Here is a 20,216-nt window from a genome sequence, read left to right as displayed (position 1 = left end):
CTGCTTTAAGTGCGCTGTGCTGTAATGACAGCGTGTTCGATGTCTGACCTGCCAGACACGATAAGAAAGCACAACCTCCCACTGCTCAGTCCTGACACTATGATTCATCCAAGTGGAAGTGTACACATTTCCTCCTATCTTACACATGGGATCAACAGCTGTAAAGTACATTAAGGTCAGTAGGAAGAGCTCTGTGCTAGTATACGAAAATGTACTAATATTTACATGCTAAGAGTAAGTAAAAGTGATTTTACATGCATTAAGCGCTTTACTTTTTAATGACATGATGTTGCATTGTATCTATATATTGTATATTGTATCTATAGCAAAATGTCTGCCTGTTGTACAAAACATTTAATATGTTTCTGATTTCTGCTTTTGATTGCTTTCTGTTTGTTTGTTTTTATCCAAAAGAGACGACATAAAATCTTTTAACATGGACACACAAGACAGATAATAACGGGACGTATGAACAGAAATCGAAAACCGCCACAGGAACAAGTCAATTTTCCAAAACCAGTGTGGTCTTGGGGTTACAGAGAGAATCCATCTACCCGAAATGTAACTTTATTACATTTGTATTTGGTCCTCTCTCTCTTCTGAGAAAGTTAAGCCTGTTGATGAGTTACAGGCGGAAGAGGAACTCTTTGCTTTGTGATATCAGACATTATATTGACATCATCATCCCTCACAAAGATAAATTACCATCCCAGACTTTGTTTAAGATTACAACCGTGTGTGTGGGCGATTGTTTATATTGTGAATCACAGGCCGCTCTGATAAACTGGGCTTCAAGATACAGACAGCTGATGCATGTGAGAAAGGTCGCTGCAGAAACACTATAGATTGCCTGTTTTTATGTGAACAGGATGTCTTGTGAAAGCAATTTATTTTAAACTATGTCACTTACCAAAAGGGATCTTGCTCATTGTTTTTTTCGTCATGATCCTCTAGTTGGCTCCTGCTCTCGTTATTCTTATATATTCTATTAATATTCTGTCTCCAACATATACTTAGATGTTATTTGGCATCAGATTTTAACAATTTGGAAAGCAGTCAAAGTGCTACATAATTTCAAAATGTCCCCAAAACAAATGAAAAATGTCATGAAGCCAGTCCTCTGCCTTGTTTGTAATACAAACACAAGCCAAGAGAAACGCTCTGCCGGGACAGAGAGATTCATGTTTAGGGTCAGCAAGGTCAGAAAAAGTTTTCAAGTTGCACCGAACTGAAGAGTTTCCCACTTCAGTGATGCAAAGAAGACTACATTTACATCCTGACAAGGCTACTCTTGTGATGTGGACTTGTGTACATGTCAGCATGAATAATATTTGCTCCCATAATTGCCTCGGCCAAACTGAGAGCATCTGCTGAGTGACTCCGTCTGGAGGACATGATGGTGTTGGTTCTATGGTGTTTGTTCCCTCTCAGGAATTAACTCCAAAATAACCTGTTGAATCCCGGCGCTGTGGGTTACAATTACTTTTCAGGAAATTACAACAAAAACATCGCTTTTAGGATAATTCATCACTGCATCGTCAAAGTTGTTATTGTGTCTTTATATATGTAATATATTTTTATGTTTTTTTAACCAAAACCCAGTTAAAATGGAGTTACGAGGTTTAATGACCAGTGAATGTCGAGATATGTAGCTTGAGGATCCGATGGAGTTACAAGATTTAGGCACAATACTTTTAATTTTTGTAAAAAAATAAAACACACTGACAGACGTAAAAGGTGACCAATAGTATTTATTCATGAAAAACATGTCAAATGATTAGATATGGAGTTCCAAAGTTTCTGCCCAACAGCTGGAATATTCCATGTCTTTACCTTGAATCGTTTACCTATCATGGAGACCATGTCACAAAGTCATGTCATGACTGACCCATAAAAAGCATCAACACGCCTCCTCCTCTTGCCTTCACCCCCGTTCTGTACGACAAGAGATGGCGATGGTCATCGCTCGGTCTCATAGATCCAGAGTTATATTCATGACATACAATCTTTCTACCATCAGCATCAGGAGGAACAGAGGACACCGCTCCCTCTCATCCTCGCTCAGCAGCTGAGAGCAGAACAGTCGAACCCAACGGGACAGCGGATGCCACATTGACTCTGCTAAAACCTGGAAGAAGTACAGTGAGCACTGCTGCACAGATTTATGAAAGAGGGGATCCCTTCTAAAGTGGCCCAGGAGGTGGCGACACCTCCTGGTTGAGTGAGCTACCAGATCACATATAGGACTGGGACTAAACGTGCTCCAGAGACAGTGTCAACAATCCAATGCTGCAGGCAGCACCCTCCCTGATTGAGACTGTATATCCACCGTAACACCCCCTCCTCCCTGAGATATAGCGGCAGTGTAATATGTAATCGACAATATTTGTGCATTCAGTGTCTTAGCAACAGCATTCTCCTCAAAGCATCCCCGGCCTATATCTGGGTGGGACACCGAAAGTAGAGTCTGGAACATTCAGCATGCTCCTTTCATCTCTCTCTCTCCATTTCAAAAGCTTTTTCTAAGCTCTTCGTCTCCCCCTGGTGCTGTAGAAACGAGGTGATTGCGGATGCAAAACAGAAGGTGACCCACATACTTCCTCTTCTGGTGTTCTAGTTCCTTAAATCTTTCTTTTTCTGATTTGCTCTCCAGCCCAGGGGAGAAGCAGGAAGATGCTACACTCACTCACAAGTGATCTGAAAAACAGAGAAGCTCCATGTACTTTGAGATGATATATCCAGTGTCAAGGGTTTAGGTCATAGCTTTTATTATGGTTTATTATCTTGCATACATTCTTATTATATACTCTCAGAATGTCAGATGCAGTCTAATTTACACTTACATATATGTAGTCATTGAATTTAAATAGACCAACGACGGACATCATTGCCTGGGATTTGTCTGCAGTCAGAGCATCCTACTTTGATAAAAAAAATGTAAGGAACATTCAAAAACCAATGAGAAGAACCAGACCTACAGATCGAAGCCAAATGTTGCTCTGAATGAGAGGGTTTTTTCCTTCCTTTTTAGGCAGTGAGAGAGAATGGTTGAGGATGCCAAAGCTCTCATTCTCACTGCTTTACTTGGCACACCAGAGCAAGTGAATAATCATCTGTGGACCAACATGAGAAAAAGAAAACAACTGTCTGATGCCAGTGCCCATTTTTTTGTGGCTTTCCTGTAAACAAACACAGATCAAGCAGCGGAGACAAAGTGTGCATTGCACATCTATTGATATTTTTGGGGGTCTTTATTCTTCCCTATACTTTATTGCAACTGCATGCACAACCATTTTCCTACATGAAGTTATATCTTATTTAATTTCCCTCTGGTACATTGGCTGTGTCTCATCTAGATTTTAGTGGGTCTTGATTTTCCTGGTCCTAAAATATGGTCATCCTTGGTCCAATGTGATGTTGTTTTGGAAATCCAAAAAGTTCAAATGTATTCATATTCAAACTTGTCATGTCTGTGTGCAAATATTTACTTTGGGCATTACAGTTTTAATATATCCATTTATGCAGGGTACTTAAAAAAAAAAGAGTTAACTTTAAAGGTTGATACAGCAGTATATATTACATAATGGTGTACAGTAGATAACATTAACTACACTTCTTTTTTTTCATTCTTTTCTTTCCACTTCTTTTCTTTCTTCTTACCGGTCACTCCCCTGCACACTTCATATTTAAACACTCATGCCACTTAACATACACATGAACTTAAACACACGTCACTTTAGCATACAGTTACATGAACGTTATCTGTTTGTCTGAGCACTTTATCTCATACTTGATTTAATATCATTGCACTGTTGTTGTCGTTGATTGTTGATTGTTGTCTCGTGTCTAATGTATGCACCTTCCGCCTAGACAAATTCCTCGTTTGTGTAAACATTCCTGGCAAATAAACGGTTCTGATTCTGATACAAAACAACTAACTACTTGTTATTGATAATTCAGTTATTCAAGTTTCCCCTCACATGGTAACTCCACATAATTCATGACCAACAAGTACCCTTAGTTTTTAAAAGTTAAATGCGAGCGTATCTATTGTTACACATTTGGTTGACGGCACATTTGCCCAATAGAAAGTTAACAAGAGATTTAGAGCGAATCGCCGGACAGTGAACCGTTTACTTCGTAACCAATGAGGTTGTTGTCGTTGCGGGATGTAACCAATCACAGCGAGGGGGCGGGCTCCCGTTCGAGGCGCGCCAACTGTTAAGTTACAGAGGACAACAAGAAAATGGCGAATATGGACGAGTTAAGGTAGAGATGTAACGTTATAGGGAAACTTTAAGCAAGTTTGGTTATCTAAATACGTTTGGCCGTGTTTTCTCCCTCAGGCGCCATGTTGTTTATACACACATGTCACACTAGTCGAAGCTAATTTGTAATCACGTAAACGTAAATCGCTAGCTAACGCTAGCTGGCGTTAGCAGGACAGAAACATGAAGTGTCCTTAGTTGGCAGCTGTGAATTGCGTCACTGTACCCACACACGAGGATATAACGGCGGACCTGCATACATTTGAACAAGGCGGACCTGTGTTCATGGCTTATCGTTGAGTTGAGGTCCTTGAACCCAGTCGGAGGGCACTCTACAGTTGACGTTATGGCTCTACACAACTTGGTTTTTGTTGTCGATGTGGATTATGCAGATCAACCGGGTGTCAATACTCATCTCGTGAAACGGGGAATGCTACAAACCCTGCTGCATTTCGGCTACAAGTACGGTTTTGACAAAGTTCGCTGGGGTTATAAATTCTTCCAATCCCAAACTGGCCGCAATGCGAGCCTCCTCTCGCGGGGATCGGACTTCAAGGAGCTTCGCCACAAAACTTTCGAGGACTTTGAAGTAGAGTTTGAAGCCAAGTTTGACCCGAAGGATAAGCCGTGTCCGTCCCAGCAGCAGCAGAAGCAGCAATGCAATCAGTCCGCCTCCGTTCAAACTGCACTCAAAGAGACCCTGCTGGACTTCCAGTGGGACCGACCAGACATCACGTCTCCCACGAAACTGTCCCTGAGGCCGCGGAGGTCGAGTCGAGTTGGAAAGCCCAGTGTCTCACATGAGGAGGAGGACGTTTCAAACCACGGGAGGAATGTGGTGTTTATTGTGTCTGAGTGTCCACGCTCCAGGACGCAACTCGTGGACTACCTTTCTTTAGGGGACCGTGACCTGCCGACAGATGTGACGGAGCACATAATACCCAGAAGCCTTCACGACATGCTGATTCAGCGACAGGTAGTGCTGCACTGGATTGACAGCAGATCACATGTCCAGGTGAGCGCTGAAGCAGTCGAGAATATTACTGTAATGCACCACAAAATCTAAAATCACAACATGTATAACTAAGTAAACTCCGAACAACAAATACTTTCGATATAAAGAGCGTTGCTTTCAATACTATTTTGTGTAACTTAGTTGTGGTAATATTAATATTGCAAACACAGTAGTTAAGCAGGTAAGTGTCACTCACTGCTTTGTATGTAGCTAATGCAGCTGTAGAAGTTCATATATCAACATTTAGGCTACTAGATTAACTAGGTGGCAAATATAAACACTACAATCATTGAATACAAATGTTCTCAAGCAAATAAATTAATCATTTATTTTCAAAGTATATGCTTTGGCCTTTACTGTCATCAAATCTCAACTCAATTAAGCACCTATGGGAGATTTGTTGGGCAGGACTCTCCCCCATTATCGCAAAACACCAAATGAGGAAACTGATTGGAAACCGATTTGTAGATGTTTCAAAACCTGCACGATCGAGTCATTAACCTAATAGATTCATTGTCAATTATAGAAAAGCACCAATCCAAAGAGTCTTTTAAAGAAAATGACAATTTCCACTGACTTCAGCAACTTTGATATTTTGTCTTCTTGCAGGTCATGAGTTGTGAGGATCACCTCAGCTTTGACAGGCTGTCTGAGGTCCTAGCCCTGCTGGGCGGCAGGGTGATCCCCGTGGTTGCGCTGCTGAACCTCTGCTCCAGTCAGAGTCCAGACGCAGGCTACAGGAGACAGACTTTTGCCTTCAAGTCCAGCATTGGATACCTGCTGTCTTCTGAAAGTCAGCACCGCTTGGCTTTTCCTGCCACAGGCGGTGTTCTGCGGTGGGAGCAAGGTCGGTATCACGGAAGTGAACTCTTATCTTCATCTGTTAAGACTCAAAGATACCGGAAATAGTGCAGCTGTTAAAAATATGTGATCTATTCTTTTAGTACAGATACAAGATCATTTGTGAGACATTATTCTGTACATCGTCTTGTTTTGTGATTTTAAGTTTGTTTATTGAAGAATATGTATCTCCCTGTGCAAAACAAATACACATGCAGATTACTTAAACAGCTGAACAAACGGTAACTTAATTTATGTGAGATGCAAGGGAAATCAAGCACATTAAACATGATGTTGAGAATAAACATTGTTTAAGTGTGTTGCGTTATTCTTCACCCGTCCAGGTGACCTGATGCAGAGCTGCGGCATCATGGTGGAGCCGGTGTTTCGCGGACAGAGGCTTCTCCCAGAGTCGGTGGAAGTGTGTCTGAAAGGAGTCCTGCAGGAATGGGACGACTCCTCACTCACACAGACATCCACAGAGACGTGGGTGCTCCAGTTCTCAAACAGCAATGACCAGGGAGCAACTGCTGCCTTCCAGCATCTCCTAATGCAGCTGTCTTCTCATGCTCTGCACATGGTGAGGCATCCAAACACAACAGTACTTTTTTTCCACGAGGGGCCCGTTTTGGCTAAACAATATGAGTGAAGTCTGAGATGTGCGATGACGCGGTGGCTTGGTATGAATAAATAAATAAATATAGTGTGCATATTAGCTGTTCATTTGTAATACAATAATAACACAGACGCTCCATAGTCAAAACCAAGACGGCAACAACTTTATGATTTCAACCTTGTCAACAGTTCTTCATCACTTCACTTCTTCCGTTCCACCCTTCACAATAGAATCCTCGGACACATCCACTGTAACAATGCTTACTAAAGGGGCATTTTAATTCATTCAGAGCCTCCTTCAAGAGGCAACTTAACAAAATACTTACACGTGTTTGTAACAATCTAACTATTAGCAGAGCGCGTGTCGCTGTAGATGAGAAACTGCGGACAGAGCGGACTAATATCTCTCTCTACATCATGTTTATGCTGGTTGAACAGGTGTATTGGCTTCATACATGCAACCTTTTCATTGCACTTCTGGTAACAAGTGGTGTGTGGGTGGGGACAGCTTCTCCAGATTCCCCGACACATGGCAGATTAGAAGTTTCGCCGTGATCATAAATACTACAGTCTTTTAATACCGGGTTTCGGGAACCATCCCTAAATAAAAGGACTTTCTTTCAGACTTGTTCATATCAAAATGACAGTGAACATAAGGTTTATGGGTCAGCACTAGTGCTCAGTTGTACAGTACAGCTGACCCAGTTAAGGGCTTCTGCTACAGCATACATGTCAAGTCTGTAAATTACTAGTCCTCTGATTTCTTTTGAGAGAAAACATCTAAAAAATGTGGAGAATTTGATATTTTATATGTTTTTGGTCTCATGATGGCAGCGTCATAGTGTAATGTTGAGATGCCACTATCAACATATCAGGAGCACATGTCAAGAAGCAGAGAGACATTTCTTGTTGAACATTATCTCAATCGAAAGAACACACAGCACTCTATCAAACAAGACCAGTTGAAGGACAGATGGTACACCCAAAAAATGGATTTCAACACTTTATCCCACAGTGACTCTTAATGAACTCGGTGTCTTCGATTTCTTTTTTTATGATTAACAGCATTTTATTATGTGTATAGTTTTCGTTTTCTTTAACACTTCTACAGTATATTGACATGTGAATAGCCCAGTGGGGGTTAGGCCAAAGATGTTGTGTCAGAATTGGTCCTCTTACCAGGGACAGGAGAGAAGTGGTGGAGCGGTTACCTCCAGCGACGATTTCTGGTCTTGTAAAAATAATTGTCAATAGATCTCTTTTTGTTTTGAATAAATTGTATGTTTTAAGGCTGTGATGTCGATTGAAGAGCACAGGCTGCGGTTTCACATATACACACACGTCTTATTTTCTCTGCCAATCAGAGGCAGAGTAGGGAGCGGGGGGTGAATAACACGTCACACCGAGACAGACCTGCTACGTGTCAGGGGCACCGGTGCGACCACAGAAAATGTTTAGTCGCACTTGATTAACCGTAACCTGCTTTCTCCCCCCCCGCCTTGTGCTTGTTCTGCCAGCTTTCTGAGGTGAGTGACAGCGGCCTGGTGTGCTCGGCTGTCCTCTCGCCCATGTCGCACTCTACAGCTCTGCTCACCGTCCTCCAGTCTGCGGTCGCTCAGCACGGCCAGCTCCTGACCACCGAAGTCATCGCCCCTGCCGCAGCAGAGACCTCGGCTGGACTGCCAGATATTGTGAGCAGTGTTCTGGGAGTCGTGTATGACATCATGGAGGAGGATGAGGACACTCTTGATGGTGAGGATAGAATTGTATATAATATTTAGGTTCCAAAACGGTCGAACGGATATCTTTGGAAACATTTCTGTGTATATTTATTAGTGTTTTGAAAAACACACATGTAATTATGTCGCCAAAAATAGTTACAGCTGTTGTAGCTGTTGAAAGTAATCCAGTCATTAGTTTCATTTACTATACTTGAACAGGATGGTAAAATATTCATATTTTCTTTTTCATATGTAATAGTAAATTTTTTTTTTTTTTTTTTTTTTTTTTTTTTAAGTTCCTAATATATGTATATGCCTAATTGGAATTGCAAACATTAGAGACATCAAAACTATTAATTGCGTTTGATGGTAACAGTATATATTTTTGTATTTCAATAGGTTGTATTGCTAGCTGTTAATTGCTGTTATTTTTTAAAAATATATTCCTCAGACCAACCAAAGGATCATCAGGTTCCTGAGTGGGCTCAACAGGAAGGCCGCCATAACTCGCTGACAACAGATGTGTTGGAGAGTTGGTTCCCTCACTCAGACCAGTCAGGAGTGAGTTCCCATTTAATGGAGTCGATGAGGTAAGATTTCAATTTTATTCAGAATTTGGACATGACACTTTTCTATTAAGTTTTAAACACAAAAAGATTAAAAGCAACTCAATCTTGGCATGCAAAGTGACAGATGGTCCTCTTGTTTTACTTGCTTTGCTGAACAGGTTGCTGGATGCAGTGCCAGAGCAGAGGGAAGAGGAGGAGTTGTCGGTCCTGCAGCAGGAGCTGATCAATGGTCTGGCTGACTTGTATCAAACTTCCCGGGGCGCAGTTGCCAAGAGGGGCAAGAAACGTGAGACAGCCCATCTACATTTTTTTGCATATTCCAGGAGGAATTTGTAGTATTCAAGTTACATTTAGAATATTGGGACAATTATCACTTTAAGTATAATGAAAGTGTTTAGTTTCCAGTGTTTTCTTAAGATTTTCTCATGAGGGAATGCGGCACAAAATGTTGATCTTATCATTTCCCGTGCTTGATCTACAGGTGGCGCCCAGCGCACACCGGTGAAGCAGAAGATGAAGACAATGAGCCGCTCCCTGCAGATGCTGAATGTGGCGCGTCTGAATGTCAAAGCCCAAAAGAACCAGAACCAGGCTGAGCAGCTTGGCGCCGAGGGCAGAGACGTCAGACCGGGGAAGAGGCGTTCAAGTGACAGGAATAAATCTGGAGGAACCAACACCATCAGTGAGGGTCCCTGCTAAAACAAATCCTCAAATTATCACCTTGCAGGAATGAATAAGCAAATTACCCAAAGTGTCACAGTCAGTTACTAATCTAATGCATCTGCTCCCTTCGCCCAGGTTTCATTAGTGAGGCCGAGCTGCTGTCCCATCTGAAGTGCAGTTATGAGAAGGCAGTGGCAGAGAGAGACTTGTCTCTCGTCACTGGGGTCCAACAGCTCCTGTTCGCTGTGAAAACATTCCTTGTGACCGAATCAGACCTGCAGGTGAGACACACGCAGCTTTAAATGTACTTCAAGATTATGACCTGACCCTCTTTCATCGTTACAGCCGACTGGTTATTATTATTTTACTCTGGATGAACTGATGGATTCTTGTGCTGCACAATTGTGGATTTTTTTTAGATTTAAGAAGAAATGTGAGGAAGAAATGTAAACAATGCTGATTTTAAAACAGCCCTTACCACAAGGATATGGAGCAGCCAGCGAGTAGCCGGAAGTGGAGTAGTAATTTAACGAAAGACAGAGAGCCAAAGTCAACTTTAACAACTTAATGCTTCATCCATACACTTTAACTTGATAATTCTGCCACGCTTTAATGCGACACTGGTTACGGAAAAGTTGCCGAACATTGGGCTGGTTGCCTATATATTGGTTTCACATAAAATAAGGCAATTCATTCATTCATTGAGCTCAGAAATTGGAGCAGCATTTTTAATACTCATTGCGCAATTGAAGTTGTGGACTAACAAATAGACTGATGTACACAGATAGGCATGTTTCTCTAGTGGTTATAAAATGTGCATGCATAGCAGACGGAACTTCTTAATAAAAACTATCTTTTTAATACAAAATGAATACAATAAGGTAGCCGACTGGACCTAAATAAGTAGTCGGCTGTTTAGCCGGTGCTTATGGAAAACTCTATAAAATGCAGGAACTTTTGTTGTCTGGATATTGAAAGCTTTTAGTGCATCACATAAAATCCATATAAGTCCAGTTGGACTGTTTTTCATTTGCATGTCTAAAATGTTATTCCTTCTTTGCAGGTAAAGACCTCCCTGTTGGTCCAGCAGCACCTTCTCAAGTCCAGCAAATCAATCAGGCAGCTCTACGGCACTTCTGCTGACGTCGATAGCAAAGTCAGAGAGTGAGTGCTTCGTAACTTTTGTGTGTTCTCTTGTCTTTAGAGTCAGTAAAACGGCCACGCAAACGCCAGTCTGTGGTCATACTGTCTGTCTCTGAGGTGTGAAATGCATTTGTGTCTGGTCATTGTGGATAAACATGTGCTCACCCTCCTCCATAAATTAAGGTTCAGTCTATTTAAGGTCAAATCAATTGTATTCATGCGTCAGTAACACAGGTTGTGTCCTCTAGGTGCAAGATTCAGGCTTTGCTGAGGTTGGAGTTGTGCAGGCTTTTCTCCACAGAGCAGTCTGACTCGCTGGATGTTGATGAGAAGGCAGAGGAGGTAAGATGCTCACCGTTGAGTCATTGATGGAGTTAAATCTTTTTTTATACAATAGCAAAGGGCAGAAGAGTAACACTGGCTACAGAGTAGGTAGTTTAGTCATTATTTTCTAAGCTATACTGATGGAAAATAGGTGCTTCTCTGGCGGTATTTGGCTGGTTGTTATTGTTCATCGTCTAAGACTGACTGTAAATAGAATAATGTATTTAATTGATTGTCTACGTTAACATCACAAAATATCAGATATCCGATTGTATTGAAATATTCCCACATTTAATGTTTTTTTTATTAACAGCCTGAAAACATTTTGACCAGCAAAGTTGATGCCTTTTTAAAGTAAATTCTTCCCTCTTCTGTTCCTCAGGTGGCTGAAATGCTCAGGATTATCTCCTTGACTAAAGACCCAGTTTGCCTAGCGAGGTTCCTTGGTGACGAAGTTCTCCCAGGGTAAGTGTGTTTGTGTTTGTTTATACCCAGATCAGTAAGAAGAAGAAGAAAAAATGCCTCGTTGTCTTGATCGTTTTTTTGAGAAAAAACGCATTACTGATTTGTTTGGAAACAAAGTAAGATTATAGTAAAAGACTAAATAGAAACAGTAGTTATTGAGGATATTCATCAGAGTTACCATATATTTAGGTACAAATTAATTTATAGTTTCCTCTACTCTTAACTTATTTTATTGCACACTTTTACTTTTTTGAGTGCCAGAAATTGTCATCAACAGCTTCGTGCATCAGCGCCTTACATTGTAACGGAGAACAGTGATTTTAAGTGAGCGTTCTCATCTATAGTTGTTAGAATCTAACATTAGTCTTTCTGTGTCACGGCAGGTTCCTGACCGCCATCCCCAGAGTGCTCGCCGACATCTACCACAGTCTGGGCACCCAGCTCCCCGAGGCTCTGGTGGCGGTTCTGCCCTCTGACTTCTTCAGCGACGAGTCGGTTGCCAAGGACAGCGTTTCCTCTTCGGCCTCCTCGCCGCCCCTGTCCACACTCAGCATGCTTTCGGACGCCGGAGAGCGCCTGCAGGACCTCCGAAATCGCTCCGCCAGCAAGAGGAGGTGAGTGGAGGCTGTGTGTTTGCTGGAATTACACTTGTGGTGTTACGGACTTGGATACGACAACAAAGAGGAGACATTTGAGTGAAGATTATTATATTCTTCTTTGAATTTCACTGGAATAAATTCATAAGCATGACATTTTAATTAAAGTTTTTATTGATTTAAACCATGAGATACATATCTTATGAGATAAATAAGTCTACATGTTGAGGGTTCTTTGCTCTTCTGTTTTTCGTTTTAGGAGTGGGATGCTGACTCGTCACCGCAGCATGACTGAATCGTCACAGAGTCTTCGCCAAATAGAAATTCCCAAAAAGACTACCAGAGCAGTAAGATGAGCATAGATAATTAATCAGTGCTGATATTGCTCAACTAGTATTTTCATAACGCCTCTAGTTTTTGGGTTTTATTATGCAGCTTTGTGTCATCCAAAGGTGTGTAGACATTTAAATCGTCTAATTTCTCAAACGCTTACTGGGTTGTCCTAATAATACACCTAAGATGACATTTGCAACAACCTTTCTTGGTTATTTTAGGCGTCTAATCCATTTTTTTCTTTCCCTGTTTCATTGTGTTTTTCTTAGTCCAAGTCCAAGGTCTTTTTGGAGAAACCTGTTGGAGGACCACAACCTAAACCTCAGAAAAGAGAAACACAAGGTATGTCCTCTTACTTCTCACTGAAACACAGCCAGCACCACTTGCCCACTCAACCCTAAATCTCGTCTTTTTAAATTAGAAAACTGGAAACTCTTTGCGTCCTCTTTTCAAGCTGACGCATTGTTTTAAAGTCTAAAGGCAGATTTTGGGGAGCAGTATGAGCCATGTTGAGATGAGAGTCCTAAATCCAGACCGTGTTCTGATTGTCCACAGAGGTGACCAAGGTGAGAAGGAACCTGTTCAACGAAGAGATGGTGTCCCCTTCAAAGAAAGCCAAGATGCCGAGGAGCCAGTCTGTGTCTGCAGTGGAAGGCTTGAAACGCAAGCGATCTCTTGAATCTGAAGGTAGACGATTCATTGTTGCAGATTAATTGGTTTAAATGAAAACTGACCTTTTATCTGCTGTTGCGGAGAACCTTTTACTTTCAGTATTTAGCCATTTAACCGTGTTATTGACTGATCGTAAGACAGAAGTTCAGTTCCAAACATTCACTTAATTGTTATCAATTTATTGCTTTTCAGAGAGGCACAAACTTCTAACAAAGAAAGTGTGTGAAACGCCCCACCACAAGCAGGTGTCCAGTCGCCTCCTCTACAGACAGAGAATGGGGCGGTATGTATATTTATCAGCACGCTGCCTTGAGATTTATTGAGGCTTTTCTCAAACTTCCAAAGTAATTATATGTATTTTATGACCCACAAAGGATCTGAAGATGTTCACTGTTGTGTTTTCCTTTCCAGGAGCTCTGTCCCAACTGAGGAGTGCATCGTGGAAGAGTCGCCAGTAAAACCTGCAGATGGTATTTTACTTATATCACAGTCTTTTGTTGTTTTTGACCACACACCATAAATGTACATGAATGTAAGAATTATAGTCTGGATTTGTCTTGTGTTTAAGCACACAACAAAAGTGTGTATTTAAACACAGCAGAAGTCTTGTTTTTCTTTTGTTATAAATTAACAGAAACTGAATCTAATTTGCCTTGAAAGAGGCTCACTTTACTTCTTATTGTAATCCTCTTTGTTTCCTTGAAACATTACCCATAACTTACTAACACAAGTCTTTCTGTGCTTACAGACCTGAGAAAGAGCCCGAGGATAAAGGCGTTTGCTCGAAGACACTCAAACGTCTTCTACTCAATTTCTCAACCTCGCTCCCGCAACCTGGACCGGGCTCTCTCTGCATCCCAGCTTTCTCTCAGCGACGGCAAAGTCAGTGGCGTTAACGTGAAAACGGTCCGATCTCCCATGCGTCTTCTCTTCGGGGCGGACGAATCCCCCCAGTCCGCTGCAACCAGGATCACCAGGTCGCGGCGGTCCGCAGACTCAAGTGTCTTTGAGGTAAGTTATTTTTATTTTTATCGGTACTCAGTGTCTTTTAAGGTGTTGACTGATATAACCCAGTATCAAAACTTCAGAAATAAGCACGCAATTGGTATCTGTATCATTTAAAGACTTAATGTTCTGGTATCATCATATTCTTTTTACGACCTAAAGATTCTTAACGTCTGTAAATAAGTGCTACCAAAGGAAATATGTTGTTGCACAAGCAGATTTAAAACAATTTCTGGACAAATTAGAATAAAGAGCCCACTGATGTCTTTTGTCAAAATGGCTAAAGCATCTTATCATTTTCATATTGTTTTCAACAATGAATATGTAAAGGCGTCCGTTCTATTTCTGTTGGGTTATTATGAGCAGCTAGTTTACGCTGCCCCCAAGTGGCCCAAACAAATCAAGTTATTAAAGGTTTAATGACACTTTTTTTCTGTGTTTGTTTCAGAGTCCAAATAAAACTCCAACAAGGTCACCCGGCAATCGTGGGAGAGCCATGCATGGGATCACAACACCCAAGACCCCTCGAAGCCCGAGTTCCCCTAAAACCCCACCGCCATCAAGGATGCGTGTTTTCCCCGATGCACAGAGCCCGGTAGCAGGTGGCTCTCGTGAACTTGGTATGGCTCTGAGAGGCAGTCCTTTCAGATCTCCAGCCAGCCAGAGTCTCGTGTTAGAGACGCCCACCAAGGAGAGTCCTTTCAGGAGTCCGCTGAAGGGTATCCTCAGGACTCCGGTCAAGGTTGACTACCTTTCTGGATTAAATCTTCTCAGTAGTCCAATTTCGAGGACTCCAAAGAAGAGTGTCACGTGGTCCCCATCCCCTCAAAAGTGCAGAGTGCCAGAGAACCGCGTTCCTTTCAAAGTGCCAGAGTCTCCCCGTACTCCATCCCGCGCGTCGCCCAGACTGTTGAAAACGCCCAACAAGCTCAGCACTCCCGTCAGAGGCACGAACACTAAGAGAGACATTTTCAAAACCCCAGATAAGTCTTGTCAAGTGAGCCTGGTAAGGGTTTCTGAAAATATCATTTTGTCACATGAAAAGAATCCGAGGTCATCGGAAAAAATTCGCAACAGGATGAAAACTCCTGAAAAAGAGGACAATGTCAGCCTAGTGGAACGACCTCCCCCAGAATGCACTCCACCTCCAGTCTGCCACCTCTCACCTGACACTAGTCCACTAACTCAATCCAAGACCCCTAGTCCTGCTCACAAAATGGTAACTCGCTCCGGACGAACTCCGGGCAAAAGTTCAAACCTGGCATCCTCGTGTAAACCAGCGGGATGTAACACTATTTCAGAAAGATCAGACGCTTCAGTGAACTCTCCAGCAAAGTCACGGTCAGCTCAAGGTGCTGAAACACCCGGACAGGACTTCAGATCCCAGTCTAGTGAGAACGTTCCCTCCGAACTGAACACAGAATCTGATCAGAACCGTGACCTCGTGGGAAAGAACATGCAGTCGGATACGAACGAGGCGGTACGAGCCGACCCTTCCCAAACCTCTGAAACGGACTCCAGTTCCCACACCGACTCGCATAAATTGGACTCTTCGTGTTTTAACTCTGCATCCACAGACGATGAGAGCATGGACATCGTGGACGCTGCGGTTGTAAAGACCCAGTTCAGTGGAGGTATCAAGATGAACATTAGCTTTTCGCGGAAGCCCTCGAAGTCCAGTGAAGATTTTTTGCCAGATCCAGCCTCTCCTAAATCACTCGCGGCACCCCAAGGCACACCGGGCCGGATCTACGGCTTCCGGCAGACCCCCGACCGCCAACAGAGGGAGGCGGCTGCTCGTTTGGGGTACGGAAATGAATCCCCTCGCTTCTCAACACCCAGAGGCCCAGCGGGACCTAGTCGACAAAAGGGCACGGCTACTCCGAATCCTCTGACTTACCAAGTTGAGTTGGAGATGCAAACGTCGGGGCTTCCCAAGCTCACAATCAAACGCACAGATTCCTTGAATGCGGGCGATTTGGACTCAGATGGCGGTCCTCAATCGGGAGCTCGGAGCCCTCTAGTCTGCGTAAAACCGTCTCAGCTGGAAAGCCCCTTGGCTTTGTTCTCCAAGCACAGAGATCCCGGATGCGTCTCGCCATCCGTCTGCGCTCACGTCACCCCGGCCAAGAGCACGCCAGGAAAAGGTGGAAGCGTCCAAACTTACATCTGCCAGACCTACACCCCGACGCGCCATTCTGCGGCGACCGCGGACCTCGTTCCCCTGACTCCTTCGCCTCAGAGTGTCGGGAAGGCGACCCCGGACAACTTCAGCAGCTGGCCTCGCCGGAAGAGGGCTCAAATCGGCGTGGGCGGAGGCAAGGACCGCTGCCCGAAGGGGGAGCCGTTTCTGGCGGAGTTGTTGGAGGAAGCCGAGCTCGGAGTTAGCCGATTGCAGGACGTCGAGGACCCGGATGAGGTCTCGAACAACAAAGCTGCAGGGTTTTCTTTGGCTTCCAAGCGGTCGTCCACATCTGGAGCAGATGCATCCCCTCTTTCCCCGGTGGAGGACTTGTACTGGACGGAGCAGCTGGCCCAGCAGACCACCTGTGCTGATCCTCAGAGAGCGGACGAGGACGTCATCTGGGCCGCTGGGCTTGGAGAAGTCAAGTCAGGTAAGATACTTCTAATGGCGTCGATATTCTATTGAGAGTATGTTCACAGGTAAAGCTGTGATGTTGTTTTTAGAGCTATCATGTTAATGGCGTCTGCTTTAAAAAGAATAGTTTTGGAGGAATGTAGTGGTAAATAATAATTGTATACTGTTACAGAATTAAACCGTAAATTCATCACCGGTGTTTTCTGCGTTTCCACAGTAGCGACTCCTCCCAGCTCAAAGATGAGGAAGTCGGTGACGGCGAGTGGGATTATGGCCCTCACTCACTCTCCATTGTTGTTCAAGGGAAAAACGGGCTCTTCTAGTAAGAGGACGCCCAATTTCAAAGGTAAGGCTCATCACGCTTGTGCATTTACAGTTATGTTTTAGTTTTTTTTGCCAGTTGATTAAGGGCATTATCAACGAGCCACATGTTAACAAAACATACCTAAGGCAGGATTTGAATCTCCCAAATTTCAACTAGTGTCATTTAATGTTTTCTGATCATGTATTAGTAATATTTGTAAAGGAAAGCAGGTCTACAGTCAGATCAGTTGTCTACAGAATCTACAATTACGATCCGTTGGCAAACAAAGGAATATATATATATATATATATATTTATTTATATATATTTATTTATATTTCACACGATGAACTTGACGTTCCCATTATTGTAAGTTACCCGACGATCCTCATTATTTCCTGAACGTTGCAGATGAGGCGGTGTCGGGGAGGAAGGTGGAGGTGGAGGTGGAGGGAGTGGACGCCTCTCCCTTCAGCCAGCCGAGCCGGCGCTCGAAAGCGAGGAAGACCTACATCAGGAAGCGGCTGCTGCACTGAACCGCAATAAAAGATCGTTGGTTCCGTGTGTCGTTGTGAAGCCTTTTCTCAGCCTCGGATGTCTTTTAAGCACCGCTTGACTTCAAGCACCTCTTGAGAGGCTTTTGCAGACGAATGAATGTCCCTTTCAGGCTCCTCCGCCATAGGCCGGTTTAACGGCGAGACGAAAAGCTGTGCAGTTCTGCAGAGACGTTTACAACTTCTCCTCTTGATGGATTTATCATTCAAAGGACGCCATGTTTTCCTCACGCGGTCTCAGTGACGCTACAATGTTGTATATGGTGATTATTGTGTCATCGTTGTTTTTTGAATTTGTAATGAGCTAATTTACAATCAAGTCTTAAGTTTGTTGATATAAATACTATTCATGTTTATTTATTTGTTTTGTTCTTGTCATAAACTTGCTTTTAAGTGATAGGGAAGGTCCTAATGATTGATTCAGATTGGACATATCTTACGTTGCCAAAGTCTTGTGTAAATAAATATCAGTTTTCTTAATTAAGTGTGTTTGAGTGTTTTATATTTTTTACCCTCTACTCTTCCTGTGTTGTCAGGATTCATTTGTTTTTAGTATATTTATTGACAAAGCAGGGAAACTTAGTACTGTAACGTAAACCAAAACCTTTCACTCTCCGTACTTTCTTCTGCCAGTGTGACTTTTATAATTCAAGTTTATCAGCTGCCAGCAAATAAAAGAAAAACTTTGTAATCACACCTGTTCAAAGGTCGGTTCTCCAGAAATATAAAACTCCTCATCTGCTTTCAGGAGGCGGTACAATAATGACTTGCACACAGGAAATTACATTGAATAGCTGCCGATAAGATTTATGATTATGGTCTGATCAGGAATTCGATTTTATTCATTTCATACGAATTAAGATTACAAATGAGTGATCGTTAAATTCTATTACTTTCTGTATTTACTGACTAGAAACTATTGAGTACAACAGAGCCTTTGTTAGTGTTAGAAGTAACTGCATTAAAGAGGTTTGCACTTAAATTGGAATTCCTGTTCATTTTTATGATTTATTTTTTTACCAACAGATTAATTATTTAATAATTAATAACATTTTACACATAAAAATGATCCCATTACTTCTACACACGAGGCATACAGTTGGTCTCAAAGCTCATCAGGACTGAACATATCAGACCAGTACGTCCCTGATTGGTCCAAATCCATATTTCTCTGTTGTAAACAAATTCTGCAGAAATGCCTCGTGAACTTTGATTTGAGTGCCGCATGCCCACTATTTCCTTTTAATCCACAGATTACTGCTCAGGCCCCGAGCATGAAACAGTGCGGCCTCTGTCCAGAAACAAGAGCCTGAAGGGGACGCTGTCAAGTGGTCCGCTCTGTCACTGCACATGTGCACAAATCTGCTGACTGTTGCCAAATTAATTCAGATTAAAAGTTAATTTGACAAATAAGGCAAATTAAATGTTAATGTCACCATGCATAAATCTGATGAGGTCACAAACTGATCTGACTAGGTCTGTACAGGTATAGCAATATGTTTTTAAATTATTAAGAATCATATCAGAAAGAAATGTGAGATTATTAATGCTAAAGGTTGCCTGGAGGTCATAGTTAACTATACTGTTTGGCCCTTTATTGAAATGCACTTGTATCATTGGACAGTGGAACATGAGTTCTCCTTGAGTAAAGTCAAACCAGCCGTGACGCATCGTTATGAGGAAGTTGCAGCAGTTTAATTGTTTTATGTTTTTATTGTATGAATGACTCAATTAACCTTATGATAAGTTGTAATACCAAAACAATACTCCTACTAATCCTTGTGAAAAAAGAAGGAATACGTGACTGCATTGTGTGTGTTTGGGGGTAACACACCTTTTCAGTGCTGCAGCCCCAACGCACTGATGTCCTTGAGTATTCGCATCACGCATTTGTCCGCCACCGTCAAGGTAGAGGCTTTGGATGCGTGACTTCCTGTACACAGCAAATTTCAAAATAAAACCCTCAGCGATGACTGATGATTTCAGAACTTTTGGTTTGCATCTTCAATTCTACCCTTTCGGTTTAGTTATGAGCTTTTTTTGTATCTGCACGGTGAATAAGAGCAAAGTAATGAAAGGTATAGCAGTTTATCAATGTATTTTAGCTGCTTTAACGGGACATCTTTTTCAAAGCAATTTGTAATACATAGTGCTTTCTCACCTGTCAGTATTGTGTTGAAGTATCCTGCTTCAATGCTTTTAACATGGGAAGTATGTCCTATATGCTTAATTTTGCTTTAAATGACGGAGCAGGGTTGTCCTGGTGGTCATAAATTCATATCTGCCTCAAACTGAAATATCATCTGAACTGTCTTGACATTAATTTGTATCTGCCTTGTCGTTGCAGAACCAGGTTTTTTTTAATAGTAAATAGAGACTGCAAAAGATAAGGACGTTGTATAAATCTGAGTTTTATATTGTAAAAAGCATGTTTCATTCAGGGTGCTGTATCTTTGCATAACACAGTTAAAAAAAAAAAGATACACAACGCAATACAAAGCAGTGCATATATAAAAACTAATAAAATGGTA

At 42.3% G+C, this 20,216-nt stretch overlaps 1 protein-coding gene across 1 annotated transcript; it reads left to right on the top strand.

Moving 5' to 3' along the window:
• Positions 1-4,614: 4,614 nt before the first annotated feature.
• Positions 4,615-17,667, top strand: ticrr (TopBP1-interacting, checkpoint, and replication regulator; the record flags this gene model as incomplete). Its single annotated transcript, XM_079223832.1, has 21 exons — positions 4,615-5,283; positions 5,893-6,130; positions 6,468-6,703; positions 8,256-8,504; positions 8,931-9,049; positions 9,187-9,314; positions 9,510-9,710; positions 9,827-9,972; positions 10,755-10,855; positions 11,083-11,176; positions 11,541-11,623; positions 12,007-12,237; positions 12,479-12,566; positions 12,822-12,894; positions 13,108-13,239; positions 13,417-13,507; positions 13,636-13,694; positions 13,973-14,235; positions 14,678-16,844; positions 17,046-17,174; positions 17,543-17,667. The coding sequence occupies 21 exons, from the start codon at positions 4,615-4,617 to the stop codon at positions 17,665-17,667; spliced, it is 5,622 nt and encodes a 1,873-aa protein (XP_079079958.1).
• Between the last annotated feature and the right edge of the window lie 2,549 nt (positions 17,668-20,216).

Source organism: Taurulus bubalis, assembly GCF_910589615.1.
Source record: "Taurulus bubalis genome assembly, chromosome: 9".
Classification (NCBI taxonomy): domain Eukaryota; kingdom Metazoa; phylum Chordata; class Actinopteri; order Perciformes; family Cottidae; genus Taurulus; species Taurulus bubalis.
Note: the sequence above shows the minus strand (reverse complement) of the source record. Positions and strands in the feature narration are given on the sequence as shown.